This window comes from Barbus barbus (genome assembly GCF_936440315.1).
Source record: "Barbus barbus genome assembly, chromosome: 9".
Classification (NCBI taxonomy): domain Eukaryota; kingdom Metazoa; phylum Chordata; class Actinopteri; order Cypriniformes; family Cyprinidae; genus Barbus; species Barbus barbus.
Window position 1 is genome coordinate 25,352,024 of NC_136737.1, and position 26,135 is coordinate 25,378,158.

The window sequence follows — 26,135 nt, forward strand, 5'->3', positions numbered from 1 at the left end:
GTTGGATGATCTTTCTGCTAGGGTGTTGCTAAGCAATGCTAGAGCTTGTTTTGCAGATCTTTGTGTGTTCTAATGCATTGCTATGGCATTGCTGTTTTAAGTGGTTGACACTAATAGGCGGATATAAGGTTGATAGGGTGTTCTGAGTGGTTTTTAGGCTGTTGCTAGGTGATGGGTGGTTGCTGCTGTCCTAATGGTGTGTCTACCCCGGATGCAACTGTTGTTGCATGCATCACACCGCAATGGCTAGTGGCTGTTCACACTGGATGTAACGAACCGACCGAATGAGACATCAACACATTGCTAGGATATACTGTAGCTGTTTGTTAGAGTATTTGCAGTGTAAAGGCATTTGTATGCAGATACTAGGGTGTTCTGTTGGGTTGTTAGGCTAGGTGGTGGCTAGTTCTGAGATGTTGCTAGGCTTCTACGATGTTCTGGGTGATAACTAAGGCATTGCGAACTAAAGCACTGCAGGTAGTTGTTAGGCTGTCCTGAGTGGTAACAATGGTGTTCCTAAGTGGTGCAATGGTACTAATAGGTTACTATAAGTGGTTGCTAGAGCCATCTAAGACATTGCTAGGGCATTGCAAGGTGGCAGGTGGGTGCTAGTGTGATGGAGGCCAGCTAGTAAGAGCTGTGCAGGTAATCCTCACTTCCCTGATATAAAGAGGCACACTAGTGACTGATGCTAGAGCCTATGGGCTTTAGTGTCTTTGTTATTGTGCCCAACTCCAATGCCGGAAAGGCTGGTTCATATTCCGCTCAGCTATGTGTTTCCCAAAAGCATCGTTAGCTAACTAGCTAAGTTTCATTAAACTATATTGGTAATGACGGAACTTGCCATCTTAGTTGCTTTTGGGAAATGCAGCCCAGAGGGGGTTGAGTAGAACTGGAGGGCTTAGACTGGTGCCGTGACCCGGATGGGAGTAAGGTTTCAGGGGTCATTGTAACGGAGGCCAGCTAGTTAGAGCTATGCATGTAAACCTCACTCTTCTGGCCTAAGGAGGTATACTAGCGACTGATGCTAGAGGCTATGGTCTTTAACGTGCCCACCTCCTATGCCGCAAAGGGTGAGTAGAATCAGAGAGCTTACATTGGTGCCGTGACCCGAATGGGAGTGAGGTTTGGGGAAGATTGTAACAGAGGCCAACTAGTAAGAGCTCTGTAGGTAAACCTCACTCCCCTGGCATGAGGAGGTGTGTAACAGTTCCCAGTAAAGCGTGGGACCTACACAAATGAAAACAAGGGGAGAACGAACGAGTGTATCAAGGAAAAATCACAATATAAGTCCAATATCCAAAACCAGTGTATTATGCATATAATATAACAGTAAATACTCCCAAATAAAACTACAAAAATCTCTCAGTGAGTGTGTGCGTGTGTAATGTCTCTCAAAGTCCCAGCCGGATTTCATATACAAAAAAGGAGAAAAAGAGTTCGGATCGGTCTCACCAGTAATGTCTATATTCCAGGAGCGCAAATCCACCTAGCGCTAGTGTTTCAAATGTCCTTCGAGGCAAGTATTCCATAAACGGCTCCAAAGAAGAGGAAAAAATGAAAACATCGCCTATGCGTTGGATAATACTCTTAATCCATCCTTGGGAAACGTGAAAGAGAGTAATGAGTGACGCCTCTCTCCACGCCGGAAACCCCTCTTCCTATGAAGAACATCCCACACTTTCCTCACTTCCCACTAGGATGACGACACATCACGTGCCGACCGAGCGTGAGCTGAATCTCGCAATAATGGTTCGGAGTCAAACACAGCAATACAAAGGGAAAATGATACACAGGAAGATAGATATAATTGGAAGATAAATCCAATAAACAGCCCCGTCCTTATTGGAACCTGCAACTACAAATAAACTTCCCTTCATGTGGCCGCGGTACATAGATTCCCCTCCCCAGCCAACGACATTGGAGGCGAACGTCCGTACCAGCGCACCAGGTTAACCACATTTATATTTTCTGTTTTATGTGGGTTTCCCCAACGAACTGTGTAATTTATTGGCCCCATTTTTTTTATTATTTCTGCTGGACCCTCCCACTTGGGCGCTAGCTTAGCAGAGTATTTATTTGAAGCTGATGAAAGTGGGTGTGTTCTGATCCAGACTAGATCTCCCGAGTGAAACTGCACATCTTTCCTACGGGTATTGTACTATCTAGCTTGTCTGGCCTGTTGTACTTTCATTCTGCATTTTACTTCCTCTGCCATGAATTTCTGTCTCTCCAATAAGTTATATGAGGGTTGATCAGGATCGGTTGGTCTGTGGACCAATCTTTCCAAAGGCCTGTGAAATTGTCTGCCCAGCATCAACTCGGCTGGTGTTTTACCAGTGGTCTCTTGGTAGGCGGTGTTTATGGCAAATCGAAATTCAGGTAACCACTGGTCCCACAACTGATGATGTTGTCCCACATATGAAGTAATCATTATTTTTAATGTCCTGTTTATTCTTTCTGTCAGGTTGGTCTGTGGATGGTAACTGGTCGTGAGTTTTTGGATACTTCCCCAGGTTTTGCAGAGCTCAGACAGGAGATTGGAGGTAAATTGAGCTCCCCGATCGGAGATTATGTATTTAGATACCCCCCACCGGGTAAAGACCTCTTCCTTGAGAATTTTAACTATTTTGTTTGTCTTGCTATTTCTGAGGGGGAACATCTCTACCCATTTTGTGTAGTAATCCACTACAACGAGGAGATAAGCATTTTGTTTTTTACTGCGAGGGAAAGGACTCATCAAATCCACCCCCAATGTGTGCCCAGGCTCAGCCACCTGTGTGTTTTGTAGAAAGCCACTTGGTTTGGAGTTATCATGTTTATATTGCTGACAGGTACTGCAGCCTTTAACATATTGCCAGACATCACGACGAACCGTCGGCCACCATGCCACCTCCAAAATCTTCAACAGGGTCTTTAAACGTCCAAAATGTCCTCCCATAGGATTATCATGAAAGTAGTGAAGAAATCCAAGTATTAATGCTTGGGGAACGACCAGTTGAAACTTGTCACCACTATTCCTCACCGGTACTCGGCGGTACAACACCCCCTGATGATCCTCGAAGGTTATCTGTTGGTTTTGTCCCTTCCTAGTTCTCTGATCTGCCTGCAGGTGCGATACAGAAGTGTCATTCTTTTGGGCTTGAGATATTTCCTCTAATGTGTTTGGGATGTCAGATGAACATTTTGACGCTATAGCCAAACAGTGTGCCTGCTCTTCCTTCACAGAGTCAAAGGTTTGGGACAAGGTGTCTGGCCTCAAGTTTAGGCAACCCTTCCTATGATGAACTTGGAAGTGAAATTGCTGTAGCCTGAGAGTCCAGCGGGTCAGACGAGATGATGTTTTGGGGCAATTGAAAGCCCACGCAAGAGCGGCATGGTCCGTGTAGACGTCAAATGAACTTCCCTCCAGGTAATGTTTCCATTTTTCTACAGCCCACACGACTGCCAAACACTCTTTTTCAGAGGTTGAATAGTTTAGCTCTGCTCCTCATAATGTTCTGGTTGCATACGCTATAACTTTTTCACCCTCCGGAGTTTTCTGTGTCAGGATGGCTCCCAATCCCACCTCACTAGCATCCGTATGAACCTGGAACGATTGATTGAGGTCAGGTTGCATTAAGACATGTGGGTTTTGCAATGCTTGTTTGAGGGTATCCAAGCTGGCTTGGCACTCGGGCGTCCATTCCCACCTCACTCCCTTCTTTTTTAGGTGATTCAAAGGAGCAGTGATATCAGCAAAATGGGGTATGAATTTGTGGTACCACCCTGCCAACCCCAAGAAGCGTTGTAGGGCTTTAAGGTTTGTTGGAGGTGGATACTGGGTGATGGCCTGGGTCTTCGCTGGGTCGACCTCCACTCCTTTAGCTGAGACAATGTGTCCAAGGAACTTCAGCTGCTGTTTGAAAAGGTGACATTTTTTCATATTCAGTGTAAGGTTTGCCTGGGTGAGTCTCTGTAGTATGACGTTCAGATGTTGAATGTGTTCATCTAAAGTTTTTGAGTAGATGATAATGCCGTCTATGTAGACAAAGCAAAACTTTCCCCTCAATTCTGCCAATACTTTTTCCATCAACCTCTGGAACGTAGCAGCGGCATTCCTGAGCCCATATGGCATAGAGCAGAATTGGAATAGCCCTTTTGTTGTAATGAAAGCTGTTTTCTCTTTGCTACTCTCCTCCATCTTCACCTGCCAATAGCCTGACTGTAAGTCCAAGGTACTGAACCAGGTGGCACCATCCATGGATTCCAAGATATCATGTATCAGTGGCATTGGATAAGCATCCGGTATGGTCTTGCCATTCAACCTCCTGTAGCCTACACAGAACCTGTAGCTGCCATCCGGTTTGGGGACTAAAACAACTGGTGATGACCATGGAGAAGCGGAGGGTTCAATGATGTGGTCTCTGAGCATTTGGTCAACCTGGTGTTCAATGATCTTTCTCTTGAAAGGTGAGACTCTGTATGCTCTGGATTTAATTGGGAGTTCATCAGACAAGATGATTTTATGTTGTTCCACTACTGTCTTCCCCAGAACATTTGAGGTGGTTCGTGGCCAGGTAACCATCAATTTCCTTAACTCCTCTTGATTGTCGGAGTCCCAGCAGGGAACAGATTCCATGCTAGGAGCTATGGGTGTTGGTTCCCAGGTTGGAGGTAAGACATAGTAGAGAGTCAGATCAGCCGGGTTTAGATCGTTTTCCTGAGTCCATGTTGCAGACGACCCCGGCGTAATTGAAGATTTTAAGAACGGATAAAATTTATAACTAGTCTCAGTTTTCAGGCCATATCTACTTTGACCAATGTCCAGAATAGCTTCTGCGGCTCGCAAGAAGTCTTGGCCAGATATCAGATCAAAAGCAAGGTGAGCATCCTTCATTATATATGTTTCCACACTGCACCTTTTTTCCTGCCACTTGTAGTCGACTATGCTTTGACTCATAGCTTGATGCACCTTCCTATCAGCCATGATAAATCTTTGAGGTGTAGTTGGAGTGCGTGCAGCAGTAGCACCGCCTAACTGTCTCCAGAGGCTTTCCTGCATCAAGGCGTAAGTGCTACCTGTGTCCACCACAGCCTTCACTTCCTTTCCTTCTATCGTTACAGGGACCCAGAGGAGTGATTTCAGGGAATGGGGTTGAGCTATAGATAAACTAGCCATGTCTTTGGAGGTATTACGTTCGACCGATTTCTTATTAGCCTTCTGCTTGCTGTTCTGACCACCAACTTTTTGCCAATAATCTTTTGCCCCCATGCAGTCCTTCTCAACCATGGAGCCCACTTTCACCAGTTGTTCCACAGTCTTTACAGTTCCCCTCAAACAGCCGCCCACCCTTGGGTTAATGTTGTTGAGGATGTGGTTCACCATTTCATCCTCTGACATAGCCGGCTTCCACTTAAGGCAGAGGGCTCGGTAATCATAGGCAAAATCCCTTAGGCATTGCCGCGGTTGCTGTACCATAGACCTCAGTTTATCTTCCACTTCGGTAAGATAGTCATCTGGAAGAAATGCAGCCATGAATGCCTTTTTAAAAAATTGCCAATCTATTACCTTGCTCTTTTCTGCCTTCCACCAGCTGAGAGCCCGTCCCCTCAGGACCGTACTCAGAGTTCCGATGAGCTCTGCACTGGGAAGGGGCCTGACGTCTAAATAGTTTTCACACTGTTCGATGAAGTTGAGCACATCCGCAGTCTCACAAGAGACACCAAAGATGGGAAACTCTAGCCGTATGGGGGGCTGCGTGCAGAAAGCCGATGTGCTGGGAACAACTGGAGGAGTAAGCACCCTGGTTATGGAAGTAGGCACAGGAGAAACTTCATACGTAGTATTGGCAGATTTAGGTATTGGTACTTTAACTCTAGGAGTTGGTACAGGGGTTAAGGGAGCATGAACAGAAGAAATTGAGTTAACAGGAGGATAGCACCGTAATCTTGTCAGAGAAGGGGTACTAGTGAATCGTAACTTTTTCATTTGATTTTCCCATAGCGCATCTCTCCTCAACAAACAGTCAGTCACGGCTCGCTCTAACTTCTCCAAAGAGCTACGAAAGTAATCTTCCAACCCTGCTAAGCTAGCGTGCACCGCGTCCCGGAAACCAGCTTCTCGATTAACAGTACTTTCAACAGACTGTTTAAAGTCATGTTCTACTGACTGTACTTTTGTATCAAGGGCCAATAAATCCACCTTAAGTTTCATTATGTCTGACTGCATTATTTGTACAACATTCACATTCAATACACAGCTTTCATCGTCAACCTGATCACTAGTTTCTTCCTCACTATCAGAAAGATACAGGGCACTCAGCATAGATGAAATTTCAGCAGTGGGATTACGTCTAGTCACAAAAGGGCCTGCTGTGAAATCCATAACAGGGGTCTCATCTGAGCTTCCCCCAGTTTCAATTACATTCTGTTTATGACTATCATTGGTATTAACAGATGCAACAGGGGTATTTACAACTGGCTGATCCATAACTAAAGACAAATAAACAAAATAATACAACAACAGCACGTTTCCCCGTACGGGCCACCACTATGTAAAGCATGTTCCCAGTAAAGCGTGGGACCTACACAAATGAAAACAAGGGGAGAACGAACGAGTGTATCAAGGAAAAATCACAATATAAGTCCAATATCCAAAACCAGTGTATTATGCATATAATATAACAGTAAATACTCCCAAATAAAACTACAAAAATCTCTCAGTAAGTGTGTGCGTGTGTAATATCTCTCAAAGTCCCAGCCGGATTTCATATACAAAAAGGAGAAAAAGAGTTCGGATCGGTCTCACCAGTAATGTCTATATTCCAGGACCGCAAATCCACCCAGCGCTAGCGTTTCAAATGTCCTTCAAGGCAAGTATTCCATAAACGGCTCCAAAGAAGAGGAAAAGATGAAAACATCGCCAATGCGTTGGATAATACTCTTAATCCATCCTTGGGAAACGTGAAAGAGAGTAGTGAGCGACGCCTCTCTCCACGCCGGAAACCCCGCTTCCTATGAAGAACATCCCACACCTTCCTCACTTCCCGCTAGGATGACGACACATCACGTGCCGACCGAGCGTGAGCTGAATCTCGCGATAATGGTTCGGAGTCAAACACAGCAATACAAAGGGAAAATGATACACAGGAAGATAGATATAATAAACAGCCCCGTCCTTATTGGAACCTGCAACTACAAATAAACTTCCCTTTATGTGGCCGCGCTACAGGTGCACTAGCGACTGATACTAAAGGCTGTGGTTTGTTTGAATCCCACTCTAAGAGGGTTAAGTAGAACCGGAGGGGTTACGCTAGGATATTCTATGCCTACTTGGCTGCTGCTTAAATTAATGTTTTGTTTGGTCCCTAGCGTGAATTTATAGTGTATATGTGTGTATTATGAGCTAATGAAGCCTACCTGCATGCGGTAGAGGTCCTCCGGGTGCTCCATCATACTGTCTGTCAGGATGAGCAGGTTTCCTGTCTCACTGGAGGTGTGAGAGGAGAGAGAAGAGGAGGAGTGGCAGACAGAGCCCAACACATTCAGAGGACTAGAGACAGATAGACAAGAGAGAGAGAGAGAGAGAGGGAGAGAGAGGGAGAGACAGGGAGAGGAGAGGGATTGGGAATATAGGGATGGAAACGAAAAGCAGGAGAAGTGGAGAACGGGGAATGCATGCATGGATGAGGAAAATCACTCAAGTTGGAAAAAGAGAGATTGTAGAGTGGTAGAACACAGACAGTCATGCAAGTATGAACGAAAAAAGGAGGAAAAAGACAGAATATACAAGAAAGAAACGAGAAGTGTAAAGCATGCACACAGAAAGATGTCAAACATACGTGAGGAAAAGTGACAGAAGAGAGAAAAGGAGAGAGAGGAACAAACAGAGAGAGACATGAGAGACGTGGCGGAGCTGAAGCTAGTGTGTTCAGGGTGGGCAGCATGAGCGCACACGCGTGTTTATGAGGAATACACGGTCAAGGAGTGTTTGTGAAGAGAGAGGAAGGGTTTTGTCTATAGAAAACAGGAATCTCTATAACCCACATACATGTGAGTACATTATATATATATATATATATATATATATATATATATATATATATAATAGCATAATAGCACTATAAGCATGTAATGACATATATAGTAATAGTATATATAGTAATATCTAAACTACTCTCTAAAGCATGAAACATTCCTTGCATTCATACAGCATGTTTTTTCTTGTTCTAAAACACACTTGGGCTCATTTACAAAGTTTATATACAATATATACAAGTGTGTGCATGTGTGACTGTGTCTGTGCGGGTGGACTGACCTGTGCCGGTGCATGAGCTTGATACTTTCAGGACTCATGGGACTGTGGGTGGTGAGGATGCCGCGTGGGGTGCTGGACCCTGAGCAGGCCGGACTCAGCTTATCCAGACCGGGCAGGCCCTGCAGGGCCACATAGAAACACTACTCTGAATATACACACTGTCTGCACTCATGCCAGCACATATTTCCTACAGCACAACAGTTTATATTACAAAAACAGCATTTGATACTGAATCTGTCCAAAGAGTAAAGTGAGAAAAGCAAAATGTATTTAAAGATCCTATGACATATGTGACCCTGGACCACAAAACCAGTCATAAGGGAAACTGAGATTTATATATCATCTGAAAGCTGAATAAATAAGCATTGATGTATGGTTTGATATGATAGGACAATGTTTGGCCAAGATACAACTATTTGAAAATCTGGAATTTGAAAATCGCCTTTAAAGTTGTCTAAATGAAGTTCTTAGCGCTGCATATTACTAAACAAAAATTTAGTTTTGATATAGTTACGGTAGGAAATTTACAAAATATCTTCATGGAACATGATCTTTACTTAATATCCTAATGATTTTTGGCATAAAAGAAAAATCAATAATTTTGACCCATACAATGTATTTTTGGCTATTGCTACAAATATACCCCAGCGATTTAAGACTGGTTTTGTGGTCCAGGGTCACATAAGGGCTTTGGTCATTACTGGTCATACTAACAAGTAGGTTATATTACAAGTGCAATTAGCATATTCTCATCCTAGAAAGCATTTGATTGAACAAATATTTGGAAACGCTAATGAGTGAAGTCATCAATGAGTCATCCAAATTTAAACATTTTAAAAGCTTGAAGTTTGGAGCAGTTTTACGTTTGAAGGTTTTAAGGCCATGCAGTTTCTCAGACTGATAAATCGCTTTGTGCTTGCTAGGTTGTAATTGCTAGTATGTTTTATCATGTTACTAGCATGTTTAAGATATATACATGTTGTCAGAGCTGAGTAGTAACTGCTTACATGTAATCTGGATTACGTAATCAGATTACAAAAATCAAGTACTCCTAATTAGAGTATATTAAATTTTATAATGCTCATAATCAGTCTGATTACAGTCTGGACAAAAATATTTGTCCAAACCTGGAAGACTTTGGGCGTGTAACGTCTGCTTTTTTCATGTTTATTAAAGTTTTTTCATGTAATGCAGGAATTGACAATCATTTTTTCTCAACCAAACCCCTCTGACATGCAATATTTACTTGAATATCTCTGAGAAAGTTAATATTTCAATAATTTAACAACACATTCGAATGTTTACAGTTCAGTGTCGCTTAAAGGGATAGCTCACCGAAAAATGAAAATTCTGTCATTAATTGCTCACCCTCATGTCGTTCCAAACCCGTAAGACCTTCATTCATCTTCGGACCACAAATTAAGATATCTTTGATGAAATTCGAGAGCTCTCTGACCCTCCATAGACAGCAATGTAATTACCAAGATCAAGGTCCAGAAACGTAGCAAGGACAATGGTAAAATAGTCCATGTGACATCAGGGGTTCAACCGTAATTTTATGAAGCTACGACAATACTTTTTGTTTGCAAAGACAAAAAACAATTTGTCTACTCTGCGTCACTTTATAGCACCATTTTGGAGAGTATCCACTGAACGTAAACAAGGTACGCTGTTCTGTGTCAGCTGCGCCACGTGGCTCTATTTCTACATTGTTTACGCTTTGATTTGAACAAAAACAATGTATCCACGTGGTGCAGCGTACGTTGTTTATGTTCAGTGGATACTCTCCAAAATGGAGAGGCGCTACAGGGTGACGCGGAGAAAACTAATTGTTGAATAAAGTCATTATTTTTGTTTTCTTTGCGTACAAAAAGTAATCTCGTAACTTCGTAAAATTATGGTTGAACCCCTGATGCCACATGGATTATCTTAACGATATCCTTGCTACGTTTCTGGACCTTGATCGTGGTAATTACATTGCTGTCTATGGAGGGTCAGAGAGCTCTCTGATTTCATCAAAAATATCTTAATTTGTGTTCCAAAGATGAACGAAGGTTTGGAACAACATGAGAGTGAATAATTAATGACAGAATTTTCATTTTTGGGTGAACTAACCCATTAATGGTTACATTGATATTCAGGTAAACAAATTGAATATTTATATTTCTATAGTGTTTCAGTGTTTTGATAACTTATTTAACATTTTAAAAATATTTTTTTATCAACTCACAAACCCACTTACATTAAGCCAAGTTTTGTAACACATTGTTTAATGTAATATTTAATGACGTTGATATACATTTTTTTTAACATTTTCTTTCTCTTTGCTTTTTTATATCAATATGGTACATTTTAAGTTTAAAACAATTTAGATAAAAAGTAATCTAAAAAGTAGTCAGAATACATTACCTAAAATGAGTAACCTAGATTACGTTACTAATTGCAGTTTTCATAATGTAATCCGTAATCAGTAATGGACTACAATTTTTAAGTAATCTACCCAGCTCTGTACGCATGTTGGTAGCACGTCTTATGCTAGTTGCTAGGCTTGATAGATAAGCCAACATAATTACAATAAAACTAAAATAAATTGAGATTTGCTGGGAACGTTATCTAAATTTTGATTTATTGGGGCTGAAAATAATTTGGCAAATTCAAATATTGTTGATGAATCAGTAAATTCCTGAGAAGCAGATGTGAGGTCTCACATGACAGAGGCTGCTCCTCATCATCTGGAACTGATCGATCAGCTTCTTGTGCAGGGGACGCATTTCCGGATGCACCAGTTTCTCGTGGACGGCCAGACCCATGCCGAGGATGTGAACCTGTGGGGTTTATTCAATAAGAACCATTACTGGATGTTTATAACTCTCTTTTGAGTGGTTAAAATGGAGAAGTTTTGAAGGTATTCACCTGTTCCTGCATCAGATCCTTGAGTTGGGAGATCTTCTCTGTATCCTCTGGGTGACTGCTAATGTACTCTTTATCGAAGAATGCCTGGCATAAAACACAGTCGACAACTTATTATGAAACTATGCTTTTGGATGACGGCCGAACGGTTGATGTCCATTAATTTGGGCAACAAATAGCATCTGCCAAGAGAAACAATGTTCTTTTCAACCCCTCAAAGTCAAATTTGGTGGAATTTGCACTGACTTCCTGGTATCTGGCGATTCCTCCGTTGACGGCGGCATCGATCACCCCGTTGAGGCACATGCTGAGCAGATTGATGTTTCCGTGAAGCTGCTTGTGCTGGTACTGACTGATCAGGGTGCGCAACTCCTGGTTCTTGTTCTCCACCACATATATGGCGTTCTCCAGCGGACTAACCTCAATCTACAATACATGAGGTAAACACAGGTACTCTGACTGTATATTACTGATGCTGTTCAGTAAATCTGTACAACATATTGACATTGTCTAGACTGAGTGTAGACTGAGATTAGTGTTTGAATAATACAAATTTAAATAATTCATGCAAAATCATTAAAATGTGTATGGAAATTCATGACGACTTCATGGAAGTGTTTGGGTAGCATAAATGTAATTTAGGATGTTTTTTTTAATTTAAGTATTTACGTTTTAAGTTAATTTTCTAATGTTAAATTCTAATGAGTGCCCAGGTAGTATAAATGGCATTTTAGATGTATGCATGTAGTTATTTATTTATGCAAAAATATATTTAAACCATATTTAATATGTAAACGCATAACTTCATGGAAGTTAATTTTTTCAGTTCAAATTTTCAGTATAGTTTGAGTTTAGTGTTTGAGTTGAATAAATTTGAATAGGAGATTTTTATTCATTTATTTAATTATGATACAATTTTTTTTGTATTATTATTTATGCAAAAAAAAAAAAAAACAGATACATTGTGTCGGACTGCTGCCCATGAGGCTATCAGCTCCAAATGATTGACTTCAATTATTGAGATTCAATAAGCAGACTAAAATGGTCACTTCAGTATGTTGATAATACATTCAGCTTTTGTTTGGATGAGTCACCCACCAGCTCGCGCTTATCCACCTCAAACCAGCGGGAGATCCCGGGCAGAGGGTGGGTGAGGATGAGTGTGGTCCGCTCGATCCAGAGACTCTGAAAACACAGACATGTGATGCAACTTCAGTCTACGTCTGGTGTTAAAGTCATTTATCTACTAGTGTTCTGAGAGAAGAACTTCACATTCACCTTAAACTCATTGTCCTTGTCTTTGGGCCCCTTGTGGAAGGGCCGGTCGTAACGGAAGCGTCGGACATTATTGACTCTGTGGAAGCTCTTGATGCGGTCTGGCACACGGTCCATCTGCAGCACATCAATGTTTTCTGGAACTGGAGTCACGGCGTAGATCTGGAGGTCTACGGAGCTTTACATGAAGGACAAACAACTACTATACAGCATAAACAAGTACTTTAAATGGATAGATAACCCTGAATGAAAAAGCTAGCACAACTGTATGTTGTTTATAAACTTTATTTATTATTATTATTATTATTTTTGTACAAAGAAAAAGAAGATATAGATATAGGTATAGACTTTTGGACAACTAAAATGTATGATATCAAACATAAAATTACAGTTACATTTTTTTTTAACTAGCTAATTGCTAAAATAAATTATGAATTTTTGAAGTAAAATAAATAAATAAATAAATGACTAAACTTCTAATTTAAAGGTTACCTCTAAAAACGTAAAGGTGTTTAAGAGTGAAGGATACACTGAGCATCATTAATTAATTACGTCAAATTGTAATTTTATAAACAAATTCATTTTATATTAAAATTATAAATATACATTTATGTCAATACATGACTTCATGGAAGTCTTTGGGTAGTATAAATTCTTAAATGATTTTTAATGTAATTATTTATGCTAAATTATAATAAAAACATATTTAAAATGCAATTTCATGACTTTTTTCATGAATTTTTAAAGTTACATTTTTAAGTATACATTTAATTTAGTGTTTAAATACTATATAAATACATTTATAAATTTAAATCAGAGATTTTTATTATTTTTTATATTTATTTAAACAACATAATTTAAACAGAAATTAACTGTATTTAAACAAAATTATTTCTTGATTGGACATTTCTTTTCATAAACACAATAAAAAAAATTCCTTATCCCTTTTCCATTAAAAGACCCCACAGTCATCTTATTATGGTGAAGGATACACTGGGCTTCACCCTGTAAAATCCCCTCATCTGGTTGATTTGGGTGCTGCATGGCGATAGCTTGTGGAAATTCTCCCAGCATTCTTTGCTGAAAGGCTTCAAGTCTCTCGTAATCATGTCCTCGACAAACAAACTCCTTATTCTGTGTGGAGAGAAAGAAAAATCTATAAATAAATACATACTATATAATTTATTGCTATATAATTTAAAGGATTGAAAAATCAATCCCTTAATTTATTCTTTACAATTATTACAAACAAACAGAGCGTGTAAATATTTTGCAATAGCTCACCCTGAGGAAGAAGGGAAACTTCCGACCATAAAATCCCACCCTGAAGAACTCCGGCTCTAGCCGCTGCTGCTCCATGATGTTGTCATAATATGCCGCCTCCATTTTCTGAAAAAAAAAAAAAAAGAAAGAGCTAAATATTCACACAGTGTTGACCTCCTTCTGAGCATAGTACATAACAGTAGATTAATAGCTGTGCGGTCCACTCAAAGTGCTGTTATATAATCTCTATTCATATATTCACATTTTAAAAAAAGGAACATCAAAAAGCACCGACCCGTATCCAGCTGAGACTCTGATAATCGTACAGGGACTCGTACTGGAAGGCTAGTTCATGGCACAGCGGGATGCCGTACTCCCAACACTGGGAAGAGAACAAGAACAGGACAGCATATGCAATTTAAAACTAGATTTACATTTCTGGAAAAAGAAACACCATCACTTCTGGCATGGCAAGTTTGAGGTAGGTTTACAGAAAGAAATGCCACATCACACATTTCTTTAAGTTAAGTTTGTGCCTTGTTTTCAGTCAGGTGTTTATGAGAATTAAAGGGACAGTTCAACCAAAAATGAAAATCCTGTCATCATTGAGTTTCTTTCTTCTGTCGAACACAAAAGACGATATTTTGAAGAATGTCGGTAACCAAACTGTTGATGGTAGCCATTGACTTCCATAGCATGGAAAAAAATCGTATGGAAGTCAATGACTATGGAAGTCAATTGTTTGGTTGCCAAAGTTTATCAAAATATCTTCTTTTGTGTTCAACTGAAGATTTAAACTCATAATATGTGAAAAAGTATTTGAAATTTTACAAATGAATTAAATTACAGTTATATTCTGAATGTTGAAAATTTGACATTAAATTAAATTAGAAACTATTTTCTATACACATTACAAACCTTACTATGAACAATTCATATTTTGTTTCATTTACATTGGTTTTTTAAATGGTACATCTTTTGAACTTGTAGTGTTCATTCAAATGTTTATTCCACGTAATTTCGTTACTTTCTGTTATTTTCCAAATCCAATCAAAAACCGCCGCATAGAACCTTTTCGATAATTCGTTATATTTGGATGCATGTAACAATTCAAAAGAAAAGATCTACCACTATTTCTGTTTCATTGCAACTTTAACAAGTCAATTGTTTTGTTTGTTTGTTTGTTTGTTTTTTACTTTTAAATCTTATAATGAAAGTCAATGCGATCCAGTGGTGTTTTTGGGCAGAGTCAGGACCTCAAATTAACACTCACCAAGTAAATTTGGAGTTGGTGAATATATGAAACGGTTACTCACAAGTTGGCTAGTAACTTTTTATTTTAAGTGTAATAATGCCTGGAACGTGACATGTTTTAGCGCAATTAACAAATCACAAAGACTGCGTTGCACTAATTCTGAAACCATCCACAAAAGTGTGAATGGAGTCTGTAGATTAGCCATTTGCATTAAAAACATAATAGACTAATCCTGCTTAAGCAACCATTGCCACAAAACATTTTTCAGACAATCTTTGCCTCTTTTCTAATGCAAGTCTGTGGAGGATCATTGTGCATGGACAATTATCAATTGAATTAGATTGGAATTATTCCAAAATGTGTTAAACTTTTGTAGAAACAAAGAAATATCTGTAAATACCTTTCCCTTGTTGAAGTAGTGGATGACCTTACGACAGAGACCCTCTTTGCGATGCCATTCGCTCTGCGCAGGATAGTGCAGGAACTCTCGGAGGGGTCTTTCCTCCCAGTGGAGCAGCTCCCAGTACAGCAGGAGGGTGAACGCTGCCTCTGTGAGACACAGCGGTTGATAAAGTTGAAATACTCTTGAGTAACGTACTTCCTTTTAGAGCTCGTAGAGCGCGGTGGTTGCAACACAAAGGTCATGGGTTCGAATCCCAGGAAACATACATAGGGCCAGATTTACTAACAGCTTGCGCCAGCGCAAACCGTCTTTTGCCATTAAAATAGTACTGTCAGGATTTACTAAAGATGCGGAGTGACGAATTAGCGCTGAAAAGGCATGGGCACAGCTATTTTTGCGCCTGACCTTAATGAGTATGCATTTCTAGGAGTTTCCCTTTCTGTAGCAAAAATTATGGGAGAAGAGTATTAAAATAATTAATGCAACACGATTTGCGCTCGTCAAATTACTGGTATTTGCTCCATTATTCAACGCCCCCAAAAAAACATGTCTTAAAGCAGGCGGTAGTTTGCACTGGTCATTACAGAAATTATCTGGTTGCGTCTGTGTTCTTTAAAGCTGCAGTCCGTAACTTTTTTGGGTTAAAAATGATCCGAAATCAATATTTGAGCAAGTACATAGCCATCCAGTGTTCAAAACTATCAGCTTACTTTAGCCCGATTCACAACGGTTAGCTTATAATAATGTTTTCTAATTTGAGTGGTATGGGTAGGTTTTCACGGGAAATTCGAGCATGGCACTGTGTCATTACGTCGCGTCTGTAAACATAAAGAAGTTGTCCCGGCTAGTAGGCTATCGCATGTGAGGATCCTGCAGGTGGCGGCTCGTTTATAGTATTTTCTCACAGCAGCTGGAATAATTAAATGTATAATTTTGATGGGAGATTGTAATCCAGAAAGGATTATGCGTTTATGATTATGTGAATTAAATTAAATTGTATTCCAGTTTTAAACATGCCTCTGATTACAGATTACACAAGATTTGTATTTTAAAGAAAACCAGTTCGAAGGGAGCATAGTTTGCTTTTTGGGTTAAATAATTTCTTAATATGAAATTCGAATGGTATGACAATTAGAGATTAGACTGTACAGAAATTGAAATCTACACACTAATATACACTATACTCATAGTCACGCAATGCTGATGTTGTTAACATGAATAATTTGAGAATAAAGTATAACAATAATAATAACTTGCACGATTAGATGTGATATGAGCTAACCGATCATTAGATTTAAATTGAATTACCATTGGTAGTGCGATTTATTGTATTGCTTTTTTCCTCAGTTGGTCAGAACAAACGTGGCAGACTTGTTACGTGTTCAGATATACGGTGAAAATTCTTATTTGGGTCATATATTCCAAGGCGTAGGCTAGAATCTGTGATTCCTAAGTACAATATCCACACCGGTGCGGTGACTGACAGACTGACACACGTACTCCTCAAAACATTAGATTCATCCACGCTGGAGCCGTGCCAGAGCCCAACCTCACACACGGAAGATAATTCCGCACAAAGCTGCAATTCCAGGTTTTCAAACAGAGATGGCGACAAAGAGGCAAAACTTACGGATTGTAGCTTTAATGTGCGCATTGTTAGTAAATCACACACAGAATTTTCTTCTCCCATCGGCACTTTTATGGAATTCCGCTCTAATGCTAATTTGCCCTGTTTAGCAATTCTGGCAAATAGTGCTAAAATGTGTACTTTATAGACCTTATGTAGCGTGTCTATGTGAAGTAACTCTGAGAAATGTCTCACCTGTGTAGTTTTCGGCCTGCAGGTGCATGTCGCACAGCTTGTGAATGTATCGGATGTACATCTCCTCTTTATTAATCTCCGACTTGTAGAAATTCTAAAAAAAGAGATCAAATGATCATCAGGTTACTTTTGTTTGATTGCAAAAATGCCATATTGCATATATTAAGTTGACAGAGAATTGAATGAAGGATATGACTCACCAGCAGGTTAACAGTGCAGCCGATCTTCTTGTTTTCTGTCTCATCGCCTTTCATGCAATCTCTGCCGACACAAGAAACAGGAAGTCTCATTAGACATGCCCTCTGATGCCACACCCACTGACCATCTATGGGCCATATGATGTGTTTGCACACAAATATGAGAACTTCTCAAAATTCTAAATTAGACTGGAATTTGTCAGGTTTTTATGCAGTTTACAAAATAATTTTGACTTGATTTGTTCTTAGATTACATACAGTTTATTGACTGTTAAATACTCTACAACAATAATGAGTTTTGGTTAACATTTTACACGCCAGTCAAATAGCCACTTCCTGTTTAAGCGAGTAAATACAGGCCAGAATAATCTGCAATGTGGACAGAAAGTTAATCGTTAACAAATGCTAAAACTAAACTACTATTAATTGTTTGTGGTAATTAAAATAAAACATACATATATACGGAAGCGTATTGCATTCACTTGAGGAAAAAAAAGCTACTCTGTTTTTCTGAATTAACGAGTTAATTATCTCAGAATTACGAGATCATTTTTCATTAAAAAAAGTTTTTGCTCTGTTTTTCTGAATTAACGACTTAATTATCTCAGAATTACGAGATAATTTTTAATTAAAAAAAAGTTTTTGCGCTGTTTTTCTGAATTAACGAGTTAATTATCTCAGAATTACGAGATCATTTTTCATTAAAAAAAAGTTTTTGCGCTGTTTTTCTGAATTAACGAGTTAATTATCTCAGAATTACGAGATAATTTTTAATGAAAAAAAAAGTTTTTGCTCTGTTTTTCTGAATTAATGACTTAATTATCTCAGAATTACGAGATCATTTTTCATTAAAAAAAGTTTTTGCTCTGTTTTTCTGAATTAATGACTTAATTATCTCGTAATTCTGAGATAATTAAGTCATTAATTCAGAAAAACAGAGAACAAATTTTTTCATGAAAAATTATCTCGTAATTCTGAGATAACTGAGTCATTAATAATAAAATAAAAGCTAATTCAATAAATAAATAAATAACACTTATCCGCGAGAGTTTCACCTGTAGTCCAGCAGTCGTTCCATGAGGCGTGTGACAGACGTGACAAAAGAGACGCCCGTCTCCCTCCAGGTCTCCTGCTCAATCTTCTCCAGCAGACTAGACATAAAAGGCACACATATATACAGAATTATTTAAGGTTATTTAATAGGTTGAAGGTAAAAGAGGGGCTTGTGATGGAAGATCCATTTGAGTGGCATCTGATAGGTTGAACAGGGTTAGTATCCTCTTACCTTGGGTACGGCCCAAACAGTTGAGTTCTAATAATCCCGCAGCACAAGGCAAATCAGAGACACTCAGGTTATAACAACAGCACTTAAACAGCTGGATGTGTAGCTGTGTGTGTCAGTGGAGAAGGTAGAGAGAGTGTGTATGTGTGTGTGTGTTTGTGCACTTACAGCAAACTGAAGAGTTCTCTGTAATTCTCATCTCCTTTGCCTTCAGACACCAGACTGTCCAGTTTGTCTATCAATTCTGCCTCCACCTGCATAACATGAACTGAATTAGGTGCTTATAATGAAACGAGTAATATTTCATTATTGGTGCTACTTATATGTTTTGGGAAATTATGCTATTTTTGTTATTTGGTGCCACCCAAATTGCCAAGTAGTATTATTAGTTTTTGAGATCCCCCCCCCCAAAAATGATGATAATAATAATAATACTATATATATATATATCAGGGCTCGCAAAATTTCAAAATCCCTGGTAGCCCAGGTACTCTTCAGATTTTGGTAGCCCGAAAATTAATTTAACTAGCCCAGATAAAATAAAGACCATAAATGTCAATCAAAAACATTTTCAATACACAAATATCAACGAATATCAAGGAAAGAGTTTTATCTGCAGAATTCTTAAAAATCTATTTAAGGCAATTTGAAAAATAATTTCTTATACCATTTAACGTATTTAAAACTGTCTAAGGCCTCAAAAACTCTTCAGTTTAGTTGTATCAAATTTAAGGACCCGGGGGAGCTATGTTCCCTCTAATTTTTTTCTTGCTGAGCAAAACGTTTCTCTATTGGGCGGACATTTCGGGCACCTGAGCAAAAGCATTCTTTATACCAGACCTGTACAGCGCACACACAAAAAAGTGTGTAACTTTTAACTTTAATGTGCTATTTATATTTGATTTGACCCTTGATGTAACTAAATGATGTACATTTTAGGTTACCTGAGAAAACATTTTTACTGAACAATACACTGCAGGTCAAAAGTTTGGATCAATAAGTTTCTTATGCTCATCAAGGATGTATCTATTTGATAAAAAATACTGTATATTATTTCACAAAATAATATTGTGAAATATTATTGCAATTTAAAATGAATGTTTTCTATTTTAATATACTTTAAAATGTAATTAATTCCTGTGAAGCAAAGCAGTATTTTCAGAGTCACATGATCCTTTAGAAATTATTCTAATATGCTGATTTTTAATCAATGTCGGAAACAGTTGTACTGCTTTTTTATTTAATTTATACTGTGTTGTTTGGGACCTGTGATATTTAAAAAAAAAAAAAGAAAAAAAAAAAAGAACAGTGTTCAGTCAAAATAGAGATTTTGTGTTACAATATAAACTATTAAAAAGTTTGGTACTTCCGTTATACCTTTACACTGGAGACTTCTCGGGGAAATGCGGGAACAACTTGAAATCTAAAGACGTACGCTAAGAGTTAAGACTAATAATGTTAATGTACTTATAGTCGGGTTCTTTTGCGAACGTTATTCTACATTTTTGCTTTAGATGGTTGGAGGCTAACCTGCAGCAATGTTATATTTGCGTTCAGATTTGTATGATAACGTTTACGTCTCCACACAAAATATAGCCTACTTAAAAATAGTTTCACTTATTTCGGTTTATTCCCTGTATAATTTATTTTATTTCAGTTGCTGTTAATATTGTAATAGTGAGTACACTGTAAATGTTCATGCAAGTGTTGTTATTCTGCAATAAAAAAGACAAATGTCATAATTTTTTTCTTTTTTTTTACTATGGGAAAAATTGCATGGACACAAGTCCATATTACAAGTTTCACATCCATAAATGCAAGCGGTCTGAAATGAAACCCAGTATGTATATACACACACACACACACATTCTGGTTATCATTGAATGTAATAATAATAATAATGCTTTATATATATATATATATATATATATATATATATATATATATATATATATATATATATAGGCTATATATATATATATATATATATATATATATATATATTATATACTAAATAGTTATTTTTTTTTACTTCAAAATTATATTATTTCTTGAGAACAGCCTGAATATACAACAATATTTGTTTATTTATTAATTCCGAATTATATAATTAAATCATTAATTTATTAATTTTTTTTTTTTAATTTTGTCCATCGCAAGGGACATCATAAATGAAATAAACTTTTCATTTGAAAACCAGTAATGAAAAATACTATTTTTCATTACTGGTTACATTTAGAATGAAAATAAATCATAATCGTATTCTTTTATTTCCCTGGAACATAACTCAGGTTAAGAGAAACAGAAAAAATAGCCAAGAAAAGACAGAAAAGCAGAAGCAGGTATAATGGACCTGTTTGAAGTTGCCGTTCTTTCTCTGTTCCCAGTCCATCATATCGTGGAAGATGGGGATCATTATATTTCGGACTTCATTTTGCGGTACAAGCGTCACACCCAAAAATGGGCCAATCATTCCTGGTATGAAGTGGATCTTATTCTCACCTGCAGCCAAACCAAGCAAACTGTGATTATTCATTTATTTTCTTTTTTAAGCCGGATCTTTATTGAAAGTCTATGTTTATGTAACAAAGAGAGTAAGCTTTATATAATAGAAAGAATCTGAAATCTGTTATCTTTTAATAATATTAATAATGAAAACCCCTGTGAAATAAAAATGCCCAAAGTTGCAGCAACACCTTATGGTGGGTGGTTAGTTACGAGGTAATTTATGCAGTGCACTACCTTTTTCCACCTCTAGAGGTCAGTACTGCTTTTCTGGAGGAAGTGAATATTTGCGTTTATGTTTCTGTCTGTGCGTGTGCAGAGAAATGCAGGAAAAGAGAAACGAAGTCATGAAACAGAGTCAAAAGACAGAGAGCGAATCAAAACACTCACCCAAATTCTGCCACATGCTAAACAGCTCATAAGCCATCATGACCCTTATATCACCATACCTGCAAAGACAACAAAAACACACACAAAAACTCCTCTAAATCCATCCAGGAATCTAAAATGACAAACAAACAGCATGCATTAAACATACTAAACTCAGAAAAACAGAAGAGCCACATGCTGGGCTGAAGATCACAGACGTAAAGCAGAGAGATGAATCGGCCCTCCCAACAAATTCACAGGGTGATCATCTATCTTGTATGCCATGCGGAAGTCTTGCGTTTTTTTGTGTTCTATTATTTGACCAAAAACTGAAGGAACAGGTATCTATTAATCATGAGACGCAGATCTCATGGATAACAGCAAAAGGAGGGCGAGCTGGCCAGAAAATACGGAATCCAAAGAGATGTTGCATGTACTCTGGATGGATTTAACATGGATTAGCCCTCACTACAATTCCCAAATTATTGTTTGTTTCATATTTAAAGGAGTATATGGGTTAAATACAACTTAAGCTCTGCTGACAGCATTTCTGACATGACATTTGTGAAAGTAATTTGGATTTTTGTCCTTTGGTAAGTAATGCAATGCATTTACAATGAAAGCCTGTGGAGGAAAAACATTACAATCTGCGTGTATTTAGAAACAATGACAGGTTGATTTCTTTGTAGTGCCTTTAGGCATTACGATGTGTGAATGAGCAGGATCAAGTCTTACTTGTCAAAGACCTTCTTCCGCTTGGCTGCTGTCAGAGTCTCCAGCTGTAGACTGGGCTGGTTGATAAACAACACTGCCAGACTGAAGTACGAATTCCACACCTGACGGAAAACAAACACAAACGTTTAGTGATGCTGCTGTGCTTCTAATGGAGAACTAAATAATTCATGTTGCCAATAGCATTACTATGGATATACACAAATTGCTGATTATTTTGGTGGACGTGTCTTAGCTCAAGCCCCTCCTCCTCCAGAAAGGAAGCCACACCTCCTAATAATTTCCCATATCAAACTATTCTGAACAATTTTTTGAACACTAAAGGAAAGATCGCTTTTACTGTCGCTCTAAACATTTTTGTAGACGAAATCCAGTATGCCCATGAAATTTCACGAATGTGATCACACCAGGACGTGCTAGATGACGCAGACTGGGACATGTTCCGGCGCAGCTCTGATGACGTCAGCTTGTTTACGGAAGCGGTTGTGGGATTTATAGAGAAACTAATGGATGATACGGTGCAGAAAACCATCATCAGGACGTTTCACAACCAGAAGCCGTGGGTGGATAAAACCATCCGCGACGCCCTGAGATCCCGCTCCGCTGCCTACAACACAGGGCTCATCACCGGGAACATGGATGACTACAAGGCTGCATCTTACAGCGCGCGCAGAGCGGTGAAGGAGGCGAAGCAGCGCTACGGGAGGAAACTAGAGTCGCAATTCCAACATGGCGGCTCTAGGAGCCTGTGGCAGGGACTTAGAACCATCACAGACTATAAAACACCACCCTCCAGATCGGGGAATGCGGACGCTTCTCTGGCTGAAGAGCTGAACACTTTTTATGCTCGCTTCGAGGCTGCAGCTAATCACGCTAGCGGCGCTAGCAGTGCTAACTGCATGCATGCTGAGGAAGCCGGTGAGGACAACGTGTTCACCATCACGGAGCATGACGTGAGGAGGGCATTCAGGAGAGTGAACATCAGGAAGGCAGCAGGACCAGATGGCATCACAGGTCGGGTTCTGAAGGCCTGCGCTGACCAGCTAGCACCGGTGTTCACTGAGATCTTCAACCTCTCCCTGGAACAGTCCATAGTCCCCTCATGCTTTAAGCAGTCCACCATTGTTCCTGTCCCCAAGAAACCCCAGCCCATCTGCCTAAACGACTATCGCCCTGTAGCCCTCACATCAGTGGTGATGAAGTGCTTTGAGAGACTGGTCAGAGACTTCATCATTGCATAACTACCAGACACACTGGATCCACTACAGTTTGCATACAGGCATAACCGCTCTACGGAGGATGCCATCTCACACCTCCTCCACACCACAACAAGTCACCTGGACTGCAGAAAAGGGAATTATAAAAATGCTGTTTGTGGACTACAGTTCAGCGTTTAACACCATAATTCCCTCCACACTCACCTCCAAGTTGGAGGTCCTTGGTCTCAGCACATACTTGTGCCAATGGATCTCCAGCTTCCTGAAGGACAGACAGCAAGCCATACGGATGGGTAAACACACCTCATCCTCCATCACCCTAAGTACTGGAGCCCCTCAAGGTTGTGTTCTGAGCCCCCTGCTGTACTCACTGTACACTTATAACTGTGTGGCCACTTCCAACTCCACCACCATCATCAAGTTTGCTGATGACACTGTTGTGTTGGGCCTGATCTCAGACAACGACGAGACAGCCTACATACAGGAGATTAAGAACCTGGAGAGTTGGTGCCAGGTGAATAGTCTACACCTGAACATCAGCAAAACTAAGGAGCTGATAGTGGACTTCAGTACGAAGCAGGAGCGGTCATACCTGCCGACCACGATCAGCGGGACTCCAGTGGAGAGAGTGGACAGGTTCAGATACCTGGGTGTTCACATCACACAGGACTTGACTTGGTCCTGTCATACCAGCACCCTGGTGAAGAAGGCCAGGCAGCGTCTGTACCATCTGAGACGCTTAAGGGACTTTAGACTTCCCTCTCGGGTGCTTAAGACTTTTTACACCTGCACCATCGAGAGCGTCCTGACGGGCAGCATCACTTCCTGGTTCGGGAACTGCACTATGCAGGACAGACGAGCCCTCCAGAGGGTGGTGCGTTCAGCGGAACGTACCATCCACACCGAGCTCCCTGACCTGCAGGAGATCTACAGCAAGCGGTGCCTGACCAGGGCCAGGAAGATAGTGAAGGACCTCAGCCATCCCAACAATGGACTCTTTTCTCTGCTGCGTTCAGGGAGGCGCTTCCGCTCCATGAAGGCGAACACAGAGAGAATGAGGAGGAGCTTCTTCCCGCAGGCCATTCGGAGTCTTAACCTCTCTCCACTCTAATCACATCACCCCACACTTCCACTTTGCACATTTTTCAATTACAATCTGCACTAATTTGTAGAAGGTTACGTAAGGATAAATGAGTGGGATTTACATACTATTTGTCTTTTGTCTTTAGTATTCCTTTTACTCACTTATACACTTTACTGCACTGCACAGCACACGGACACTTTATCACTGACATACACTTTACTTTTTATAGAATCTATATAGAATCATATTCTATTTTTATTCTTCATATCTATTTTTATTCTCATATCTATTTGTTATTTTATTTTATTGCTAGTTTATTTCTATATATATGTTTACTGTACTTTTTCTATTTGTATTTTTGTAAACTTGAGGTTTTTCTTAATTTTGTTGGACAATTTGTTGGACAGTCGTACAATACATTTCACTACATGTCGTACTATGTATGTATATGTATGTGACAAATCAAATTTGAATTTGAATTTGACCTTAAAGGGACAGTTCACAATAGGAGCTTTCACACCAGAGGAACATTTTCATCGTTCCTAGAACTGGAAGTACCCGCTTTTTGGCGTGTTCGCACCGCAGCAACTAGGAACGGTTTTAGTTCTAGGAACTCCGTTTGGAGGAACTAAATTAGCTCCTACTTCAGAGTAGGGTCTAAAACTTTTCAATTAAATTCAATTCAAATGTTTTGTGTGCGCATGGCCAATCAGCGTACACGTACATTACTGGTAGTCCCTATAGAACTGTTTTAGACCCTAATTCAATTCAATTCAATTCAATTCAAATTGAATTGAATTGAATTAGGGTCTAAAACAGTTCTATAGGGACTACCAGCAATGTACGTGTACGCTGATTGGCCATGCGCACACAAAACACCGGCTACCTGACATTTTTAAAATCCATGTACTCCATGAACATGGATAACAGCGATAACGGCATTTACCTGTTGTCTGCAGTGTTGTGTTCTTTTCTCAGCCTCGATATGTAACACTGCAAGTTGTCATAGGAGATTTTGTCTCTTAGTCCACCTTTTTGCTCTTTCGGTCATGTAAATTGTGCATTTACATTCCATCTACATTATCACAAAACCCATAACACACAACAAAACAGCTCTGATCATGGCATCCTCCATTCACCGGTTGCTGATGTTTGTAAAATGCCGCGCATAAAGACTTCGCTGTTGGCCGCTTCAAAGTTCCTGCTGCCGGGGCGAATGCAACCAGGAAAATGGCCAGAGGGAGAAATTGGTTCTCTAGGAACCACCCTGCTGGCTAGTTCCTAGAACTACGCAGTGCGAAAGCCCCTTATGTCACTCGTGAACGCGTGTACGATATTTAGCGGAAACTAGAGATTAGGGTTTATAGCGTTTCAAATATGGATATCTTTCTTAAACAAATGCATTGCTTCACTTCAGAAGGCCTTTATTAATTAGTAAATTTTGTAATTTTGTAAATAATTTTAGTAAAATAGTAATTAACAAGTAATTTACATTTGTGGATGAACTATCTCTTTAAGGATG

General features: G+C 39.3%; 1 protein-coding gene across 1 annotated transcript in view; it reads right to left on the reverse strand.

Moving 5' to 3' along the window:
* The window catches only part of LOC306875218 (dedicator of cytokinesis protein 3-like), a gene marked incomplete at its 3' end in the record, with an annotated part of 249,864 nt that overhangs the window by 6,047 nt on the left and 217,682 nt on the right, over positions 1–26,135 (reverse strand). The window contains exons 30-48 of the mRNA XM_079425684.1: positions 22,316–22,416; positions 21,602–21,660; positions 21,060–21,208; positions 18,875–18,960; positions 18,710–18,736; positions 18,480–18,575; positions 17,428–17,488; positions 17,228–17,321; positions 15,403–15,551; positions 14,043–14,129; positions 13,769–13,873; positions 13,477–13,618; positions 12,488–12,654; positions 12,308–12,394; positions 11,456–11,635; positions 11,213–11,296; positions 11,008–11,124; positions 8,300–8,418; positions 7,402–7,534 (exon numbers count right to left, since the gene is read on the reverse strand). Coding sequence (XP_079281810.1) covers positions 7,402–7,534; positions 8,300–8,418; positions 11,008–11,124; positions 11,213–11,296; positions 11,456–11,635; positions 12,308–12,394; positions 12,488–12,654; positions 13,477–13,618; positions 13,769–13,873; positions 14,043–14,129; positions 15,403–15,551; positions 17,228–17,321; positions 17,428–17,488; positions 18,480–18,575; positions 18,710–18,736; positions 18,875–18,960; positions 21,060–21,208; positions 21,602–21,660; positions 22,316–22,416 — 2,043 coding nt within the window. The remainder of the gene's footprint in view (positions 1–7,401; positions 7,535–8,299; positions 8,419–11,007; positions 11,125–11,212; positions 11,297–11,455; positions 11,636–12,307; positions 12,395–12,487; positions 12,655–13,476; positions 13,619–13,768; positions 13,874–14,042; positions 14,130–15,402; positions 15,552–17,227; positions 17,322–17,427; positions 17,489–18,479; positions 18,576–18,709; positions 18,737–18,874; positions 18,961–21,059; positions 21,209–21,601; positions 21,661–22,315; positions 22,417–26,135) is intronic.